General features: G+C 41.2%; 1 protein-coding gene and 1 non-coding gene across 2 annotated transcripts; both read right to left on the reverse strand.

Annotated features, from left to right (window-relative positions):
- Positions 1-2529: 2529 nt before the first annotated feature.
- Positions 2530-2636, reverse strand: LOC141675552 (small nucleolar RNA R71). The gene has a single exon (XR_012556199.1). It is a non-coding gene; the product is annotated as a small nucleolar RNA R71 (small nucleolar RNA).
- Positions 2637-7495: 4859 nt separating this feature from the next.
- Positions 7496-8810, reverse strand: LOC141673488 (uncharacterized). Its single transcript, XM_074480238.1, has 2 exons — positions 8326-8810; positions 7496-8090 (listed from the first exon to the last, which is right to left on the reverse strand). Exons 1-2 carry the CDS (start codon positions 8808-8810, stop codon positions 7496-7498), a joined length of 1080 nt encoding a protein of 359 aa, XP_074336339.1.
- Positions 8811-9705: the final 895 nt, after the last annotated feature.

Here is a 9705-nt window from a genome sequence, read left to right on the forward strand (position 1 = left end):
TTTCGGGTGGGGTTCCCGGGCTCCAGCTCTATTTCAACTATTTGCAGGGCAGGCTCGACCTTTGTCTTTTCCTTGCTTTCCATAATATTTTGAATCCGGGCATCCGCGTTAGTTACGCTGTACCCGGAGTCCTCGATCATATTTACATCGATTCGGGCCCTTTTACTAAGGTGTTCGCGATGCTTCTTTCTGCTTTGTCCCTTGGGCAGGGTCATCAACCTTTTTCTGTTTTCAGGTTCTATTTCTGCCATGACCAAAGCTTGGCCATAGCACTTCCCTGCCATTTCTCAATCTCCTCTTAGCTCACCAGTACCTCCCGGGGTTGGGAACTTGAGCTTTAAATGAATAGTCGATGGGATTGCTCTGAGTTTGGTGATTGTGGGCCTCCCAAGAATCATGTTGTACGATGAGGCTGCACTTATGACATAGAACTTCATTATGTGGGAGACCTGCTGGGGTGCGGTCCCAAAGGTAATCGGCAAATAAGTGACACCCCGAATTAGAATCATTGTGTTTCCAAATCCGTACAAGGGATCTTCAAGACAGGGGTTGATAAGTGGATTTTATATCCACTTGGAACGCTTTATTATAAGCTTAAATTGGTGTTTTGGACTCAAGTTGTTGGTATTTTGATGTGTTTTTGTGTTATTGCATTTCAGGTATCAGTTAAATGAAGAAAAGAGCTTTTAAAGGAAATATAATGAAAAGTGATCAGAATTGGAAGACAAGGCCATTGTCAAGTTGTAGAGAATCTCAATAGCTTCGTGTGGGCAGTTGAATCGCCTAATTCTGACGAGTAGAACTCAAGTTATGGTCAAAACAAGATTCATCAGAATATTTTTCCAGTCAGTAGCTGAGCGCCCGCTCAGCAGAGCTGAGCGGCCGCTCAGGGCGCGGCTGGTCGCTGATTTCGCTGAAAAAGCCTTTTTTTGAGTAGAATTTGACGATTTTAAGGGTCCAGGTTCACTAGGGGCGTATATATACTTAAAAAAAGGGTTTTCATCATCCGGGAAGATTGGGATACCAAGGAGAAGACCTAGAAGCACAGAACAACTCCGAAAAAGAAGATCTTATTTTCAACTTGTGATTCTTTGAATTAGTTGTAACTTTGGATGCTCGTTTTCGTTCTTGTTGAACCTAGATCTCGTTTATTCGTACTTTGATTATTATTTAGTTTATTAAGACCTTGTTTTATACCATGCTTTCATTGGAACCCATGGTGACGATGAGTTCGATTATGGGCTAATCATTGTCATGGGATTCTAGCGGATTTACTTATGGATTTCAATAGTCAATTGTTTCAATATCTTGGTGTGTGGTGATTGATTGATATCCTAGTATGGTTGTGCTTATTCGTCTTATGTGCGTAGCTAACATATAAGATAGCGTGTTAATCTCTATTGAAGCGACAGTGAATATAGAGGTTTAGAACTTGCCATGCTAGCATAGGTTCTTGTATGTGTATACATGATTCGTAGGTAACTCTAACCGTTTTTACTTGCCCTATATAATCAAGATAGATAACTTGTTCTTAAACCGTTATGTTGTCAAATTCTATAGACATATAGGGTCTCAATATAATTGGTGCCTATTCAGCTTCTATCTCTTTTGTGGATGTCTGGTAGAATGGTACTCGTGCAATGAAAGTTGGCGTTTATCAGTTTCGTGTTATCTGATTAGTGTCATCACCATCACATGCTAAGGTTAAGAACGAGAAGGCTATTGAATGAAGTATTTAATGAAGTTAGGATCCCATGTTTATCATATATAGTAATTCAACTTCAATTCTCTTAGTTAATGTTATTTAGTATAATCTCTTAGTTTAATAAAAACCCAATTTGTTATTTGTCTTAACATTGAGCGATAACCATACATTGTTGCATAGGTGCATAAATTGAACTTAACCTAAACCAGTCTCTGTGGGAACGAATCTGATTTATATCTTATACTACTTGCGAACGCATATACTTGCGTGAATATTAGCGCGTGTTTTCGCTCTAACAAGTTTTTGGCGCCGCTGCCGGGGACTCGGTGTTAATTTTTAGTTTATGTGCTTGTCATCAGTGGTCGTTAAAGTTCACTGACTCGGATTCTTTTACTTTCACGGTTTATTTGTTTGTGTTTCAGGTACTCATTACAATGGGAGATCCAACAGCACGAACGAAAGCCTTGATGGATTTTTCTCAACCAAAGATCAATGACATTCAATCTAGCATTGTCCGACCAGCTATCACAGCTAATACCTTTGAGATCAAGCCTGGCATAATTCAATGGGTACAGACTTCAGTCCAGTTTGGGGGTTCTCCAACGGAAGATCCCAATACACACATTAGGGATTTCATTGAAATATGCGACACCTTCAAGTTCAACGGTGTTTCTGAAGATGCTGTGAAGCTGAGACTGTTCCCATTCTCTCTGAAGGACAAGGCTAAGAGCTGGTTACACTCTCTACCAGCTGGTTCGATTACTACTTGGGAAGATCTTGCTCAGAAGTTTCTTACTAAATTCTTCCCTATGGCGAAGACAGCTGCACTCAGGAATGCTATTACTCAATTTGCGCAGCAAACGGGAGAATCGCTGAGTGAAGCTTGGGAGCGCTACAAGGAGATGCTTAGGAAGTGTCCTCGTCATGGAATTCCTGATTGGATGATCATCACTTATTTTTACAATGGGTTGGGAGCACAGTCCAGACCCATGCTCGATGCAGCATCAGGCGGAGCATTATGGGCAAAAAGCTATGAGGAAGCTTATGATCTAATTGAACTGATGGCTGCTAATGAATATCAGTATCCAACCCAGAGATATCCACATGGCAAGGTAGCAGGAGTTCTTGAAGTGGATACAGCTACGGCTATCACTGCTCAACTAAATACGTTGTCTATGAAGATCGATTCTCTGGCTAACTATGGTGTTAAGCAGATAACCAGTGTTTGTGAGCTGTGTGTAGGTCCGCATGCGACAAAGCAATGTGCTATATCTAGTGACTCAGCTCAGTTTGTGAGCAACTTTCAGAGATCGCAGCAACCAGTTCCAGACACTTATCATCCTGACAACTGGAATCATCCTAACTTCAGCTGGAGCAACAATCAGAATGTGATGCAACAGCCATTCCAGCAGTTTGCAAATAAGCTATTTAACCCTCTTGGTTTTCAGCAACAATTTACACCAAGATAACAACTCCAACTTCAACAACAAACTAATGATGCAGGTCTATCTTCGAATGAAAAATATGAATTGGAGGAGTTGAGGCTTATGTACAAAAACCAGGCTCTTATATGCCAAAGCCAGGCTGTTTCTATCCAGAATCTGGAGAACCAAATAGGGCAAATTGCTAATGCCTTATTGAATCGACCACCAGGAACGCTTCCTAGTGATACAGAAACAAATCCAGGCAAGAGGGAAGTTGAAGAACAGGTGAACGCCATCACCTTAAGGTCTGGAAAGGTCGCAAGCCCCCAAATTCAGCAAGACGAAGAGCCTGAAAAATCTCAAGATTCAGAAAATGCAGTTATGGCTAAAGAAGAAGTGCAGAAGGAAGCAGATGTGGAACCAAGGAAGACTACTGTGGAACACACTCTTCCTGAGGGTAATACAGGGGAGAAGCAGATCTATCCTCCACCTCCTTTTCCTAAAAGGCTGCAGAAGAAAAAGTTGGATAAGCAGTTTGAGAAGTTTCTGGAGGTGTTCAAGAAACTTCATATCAACATACCTTTCGCTGAAGCTCTTGAACAGATGCCTAGCTATGCGAGGTTTATGAAAGGTATTCTCTCTCAGAAAGTGAAGCTCGATGACTTAGAGACCGTTGCTCTAACGGAGGAATGCAGTGCTGTGCTGCAACAGAAGTTGCCTCCGAAGCTTAAAGATCCTGGAAGCTTCACTATTCCTTGCACCATCGGAAACTTGTCGTTCGATAAGTGTTTATGTGATTTAGGAGCTAGCATCAATCCGATGCCCTTATCTATCTTCAAGAAGCTTGGTCTGCCTGAGCCGAAACCAATATACATGTCATTGCAACTAGCTGACCGTTCCATCGCTTATCCACGAGGTATAGTGGAGGATGTCTTGGTCAAGGTGGATAAACTCTTCTTCCCTGCTGACTTTGTAATTCTTGATTTCGAGGAAGATAAGAAGATTCCCATTATCTTGGGAAGACCATTCTTGGCTACAGGCCGAACTATGATCAATGTGCAAAAAGGAGAGCTTACGATGAAGGTTCATGATCAGAAGGTCACTTTCAATGTGTTCAAGGAAATAAAATTACCCACAGCTAAAGAGGAGTGCTTTAAAGTAGAGCAAATTCAGGTTTTGAATGCACCTCTGTGGAAGAGGAAGTTGGATGTGCCATTCGATTCTCTTGGGTTAGCAGAGCTGAAAATTTCTCAGGATCGTCTCGAGTCGTCTATTGAAGATGCTCCTACACTTGAGCTCAACCCACTACCAAATCACTTGAGTTATTCATTCTTAGTTGCACCCCTGACAAGGGGTTGGGATATATCTTTGATGATGTAGAGGGTAGCCGAACGGATCCTCCAGTGCCTATAGAGGGTTCTTCTCATGTGCAGCAGGTAGTTGATAGGACTGGTATTGGTGATGAGCAGTACAGGCGAGTAACTAGGCGTATAGAGGCCATGCACGACATTCACCGTTATTTTGCTGCAGATTTGACACATGCTTTCAGAACTGTTGTTCGAGGCACTAGTGGCGAGGTTGATTGGCCACCTGATCCTCTACCCGAAGAGGGTGATCTTTCCGACGACTAGGTATGCCTAAAATCCTTATTATTACCTTCAATGAGGACATTGAAAATTTTAAGTTTGGGGGTGATAATGTAAGGATTAGTAATGTGTGTCCATATAGATTCATATAGATTCATGTTGCATGTTTAGTTGTAGTTCATTCATATTTTTGTATGATTGTTCATTTAGGACATATTTGTTTGTTTTTATGTAATTTCATATAGTTGCATTTGCATGCATATTTAGCATGATCCCTTAAGATGAACTATGATATTTGATAAGTTGATGTTGATTTCAGTGTGGTGATGACGAATAGAGGGATGTTTAAGTCCTAATGAATTGATTTGCATGCCAGAAACAAATATTTTCACAAAGTCTTATAGGGTTGCTTTTGATCTAGATCATGATCATACTTGTTTGTTGTTGAGATTTAATCACTTGGTTATATTTAGAATTTGTGATATTCTCGTAATGACGTAAAAACACTGATTTTTTCTTATCTGGAGAAAAACTTGGATTTCATTGCTAGTTGTTGTAAGGCTATGCGTCAAATGGCTAGTAGCCGGCTCATATTTTTATGAGTAGTCTAGGGTTGAATGAGATGGAGCGAAACGCACTCATTCAGAAATTGTTGAAAAAAAGGAAAAAAAAAGAAAAAAGAGAAAAAAAAAGAAAGAAAAAAGTATGTGTTTATGCATAATTGATCAAGAGTGAGCTCTTTAATAATCGAGTTATTAAGTTCTAGGGGACTTTGTGCCTAGTGACCTAAGGCTTTTATAGTCTGGGATCCGCTAACCTAACGCTCGCTACATGGGTATTATTGCATAAGTCTTTTGGGACCTCATTCATTGCACGATCAAATAAGCATCTTTGCTATGTGTTCAATAATAGTGTGAATCCTTGTATAACTCTAGTAGAAAGGAGGTTTTGTGAGTCATAATGCGTTTATTGTCTATTCTGTTTATAAACTTTTGATTATTTTGATGATAGATAAGTTATGGTTATTGATCTAGTATCGAGAGTATATCTGTTAAGCATCTACACACGCATGTTTCTGGTTTATGAGTTGGTTTGTGGGATTTATTCGAGCTCTGTTTAAAGTCATTGCATTTTAGAGGCATTGGCTTATTCATTTGGTTATGGTTATTCTGAGGGGATCGATTACATTATCATTTAGTTGCATTCACGTAGTTGCATTCATGCATTAGGTTTGTTTTATAGTTTTGAGTCTGTTTATGCTTGAGGACAAACATCGATTCAAGTTTGGGGGTGTGATAAGTGGATTTTATATCCACTTGGAACGCTTTATTACAAGCTTAAATTGGTGTTTTGGACTCAAGTTATTGGTATTTTGATGTGTTTTTGTGTTATTGCATTTCAGGTATCAGTTAAATGAAGAAAAGAGCTTTTAAAGGAAATATGATGAAAACTGATCAGAATTGGAAGCCAAGGCCATTGTCAAGTTGTAGAGAATCTCAATAGCTTCGCGTGGGCAGTTGAATCGCCTAATTCTGACGAGTAGAACTCAAGTTATGGTCAAAACAAGATTCATCAGAATATTTTTCCAATCAGTAGCTGAGCGCCCGCTCAGCAGAGCTGAGCGCCCGCTCAAAGAGCTGAGCGCCCGCTCAGGAGAGCTGAGCAGGCCGCTCAGGGCGCGGCTGATCGCTGATTTCGCTGAAAAAGCCTTTTTTGAGTAGAATTTGACGATTTTAAGGGTCTAGGTCCACTAGGGGCGTATATATACTAAAAAAAAAGGTTTTCATCATCCGGGAATATTGGGATACCAAGGAGAAGACCTAGAAGCACAGAACAACTCCGAAAAAGAAGATCTTGTTTTCAACTTGTGATTCTTTAAATTAGTTGTAACTTTGGATGCTCGTTTTTGTTCTTGTTGAACCTAGATCTCGTTTATTCGTACTTTGATTATTATTTAGTTTATTAAGACCTTGTTTTATACCATGCTTTCATTGGAACCCATGGTGACGATGAGTTCGATTATGGGCTAATCGTTGTCATGGGATTCTAGCGGATTTACTTATGGATTTCAATAGTTAATTGTTTCGATATCTTGGTGGGTGGTGATTGATTGATATCCTAGTATGGTTGTGCTTATTCGTCTTATGTGCGTAGCTAACATATAAGATAGCGTGTTAATCTCTATTGAAGCGACAGTGAATATAGAGGTTTAGAACTTGCCATGCTAGCATAGGTTCTTGTATGTGTATACATGATTCGTAGGTAACTCTAACCATTTTACTTGCCCTATGTAATCAAGATAGATAACTTGTTCTTAAACCGTTATGTTGTCAAATTCTATAGACATATAGGGTCTCAATATAATTGGTGCCTATTCAGCTTCTATCTCTTTTGTGGATGTCTGGTAGAATGGTACTCGAGCAATGAAAGTTGGCGTTTATCAGTTTCGTGTTATCTGATTAGTGTAATCACCATCACATGCTAAGGTTAAGAACGAGAAGGCTATTGAATGAAGTATTTAATGAAGTTAGGATCCCATGTTTGTCATATATAGTAATTCAACTTCAATTCTCTTAGTTAATGTTATTTAGTATAATCTCTTAGTTTAATAAAAACCCAATTTGTTATTTGTCTTAGCATTGAGCGATAACCATACATTGTTGCATAGGTGCATAAATTGAACTTAACCTAAACCAGTCTCTGTGGGAACGAATCTGATTTATATCTTATACTACTTGCGAATGCGTATACTTGCGTGAATATTAGCGCGTGTTTTCGCCCTAACAGGGGTCCATTCGGAGGTGTCCGAGCTTCATCCTGTTAAGTGTGCGCTCGAATAAAATATTATCAGAGGAATTATTGTCAACTAAAATTCTTTTTACCTCATTATCCGCGATATCCAGGGTCACGACCAAGGCCAAGTTGTGATCCGGATTGAGTCCTTCATAATCAGAGTAAGAGAAGTAGATTGGCTCATCTTCCGAAGGCTGGATCGTCATCACTTCATTCTCCGGGTCCGGGCTCCGAGGCGGAGAAGCTGTGCCTCCAAAGACAACATTCACCATATTTTTGCCGCTTCCAGGGGCCCTGTCTTTGTTATTCAACCTCCTTTGAAGATATTGGTTCATGTTTCCCTTCTTGATCTGATCTTCTATGAACATCTTGAGAGAGAAACAATTTTCTGTGGTATGGCCATGATCTTCATGATAGCCACAATGCTTGTCCTGGGCCCTGTTCTCGGGGGGTGCTAGTAAAGGTTTCGGTGGATAATAAAATGGCTTACCCTTGACTTCACGCAAAATGTCTGCCCGAGGTTCCAGCTTGGGTTCTCTCTTAGCCTTAGGTTTTCTTTCATTCTTTCTCAGTTCAGCATAACTTTTCCGTGGTGGGGTTCCCCGAGATTATTGAATGGAGTTGGCCTTCCTGTCAAGTTTGTATCTTTTGTCTCTCCGGGACAACGAGCGTCGTCCCGGAGACTCATCATCGTCATGCATTCTTCTATTCATTTTCATTGACTTGAGGAAATCATTTTCCTTTATGAACTTTGACGCCAAAGCATAAGCTGATGCTAGGCTCTAGGGCTCTCTATGAATCAAATCTTTAACATAACCTTCGTAGGATATTGGATGCAAGTTCCTCCGAAAGATGTTCACTGCTTCTTGCTTCCTGGAATCTCTTGATGAATTGCGGGAGGGACTTCTTGCTTCTTTGCTGGATTGTCTCCAAATGACACATTTGCAGCTCGTTCATCCGGTTGGCTCTGAACCTTTTCAAAAATGTCTCACAGAAGTCTTTCCAGGAGTCCACACTCCGGGATGGAATTCGGCTGAACCATTTCTGAGCTCCCCCTTTGAGCGTTGATGCGAAGAACCGGCACCTAGTTAGGTCACTGTAATCATAAATATTGGAGATTTGTTCGAAGTAGTTCAGATGCTCCTCGGGGTCAGCTAATCCATCGAAAGAGTCAAAATTGAAGTGTTTGAGCCCTGATTCTCTGGGGGTAGATTCCAACTTTTTGGTGAATGCGGTGGCTGACGCACCCACTTCCGTATCGCCTTCTACTTTCCTCTTGAGATCTCGAAGAGCCCGGGCCATTTGTTCTTGCTTGGACTCCTTTTCGGGCTCCGAATCGGAAGAAACATGAATTCGGTGTGCCTTTCTTTTTAGCTTTGCCTCTTCCTCCTGGATTCACTTTTCAATAGTTTCTTTGGCTTTGGCTTCTTCTTCCTTCCGATTCTTTCCCGAAGGGTAGCTTTTTTTATTTCATCCCTGGCATCCTTTGATGGCTTCTTCAAATTCTTCGCAATCCGATCAAAGACGGATCCCCAGGATTCTCCGGACCGTTCTTCCTGATCCCCTAGGCGGGTCTCAGGCTCGGCATTATGCTTTTCTTTCCATAGGTCCATGGCAACTCGTATCTGGTCCGGGGTCATGTCTCCCCAAGGGTTGGCTGAAGTTCCAGCATGCTTATGGGACACTCTCTCGAAGACTAGTCTCTGGTCCCCTAGTTGGAGATTTTGAGAGGGAGTTTGGGTTATGGGGAGCCCTTCATCCATATCTTCCATCTCTCCGTCCCTGGGTTGGGGCGGGGGTGGAAGGAAAGAAGCAGAAACAACCGCTTTGCTCTTTCTTGTCATCATGGTTGTTCAACAATACCACAAGTTTATAGTAAAATAATTCACAATTTCAAGTACCAAGACGGATATTCTATATTCAAGATACGCTGTATTACAAGGCTACAAATAGAGGAGATAAACAAGATCTATAAACAGTACCTAAACGCAAACGAGCACATGGTAAAGTAGATCTGGGAGACTGGGAGTGAGATTCTTACTGAGGGGTGGTATTCTGATCTGCTGGGTGGAATAGGAGTGGCGGATATGAGCACCACAAGGTCGGAGGTTCGACCCCTCCTTCTAGCGCCAATGATAACTCCAAATTCACCCCGGGCCTTCTCCTTTATGGACCCGGTCTCAAGCTCTGCTTTGGC

The sequence above is a fragment of the Apium graveolens genome, chromosome 7 (assembly GCF_009905375.1).
Source record: "Apium graveolens cultivar Ventura chromosome 7, ASM990537v1, whole genome shotgun sequence".
Classification (NCBI taxonomy): Eukaryota; Viridiplantae; Streptophyta; class Magnoliopsida; order Apiales; family Apiaceae; genus Apium; species Apium graveolens.

Coding starts and splice junctions, on each gene's coding strand:
- LOC141673488 (XM_074480238.1), bottom strand. CDS start 8,810: ATGGCCCGGGCTCTTCGAGATCTCAAGAGGAAAGTAGAAGGCGATACG. Junction 8,091..8,325: donor GCATCCAATATCCTACGAAG/GTTATGTTAAAG, acceptor ACCACGGAAAAG/TTATGCTGAACTGAGAAAGA.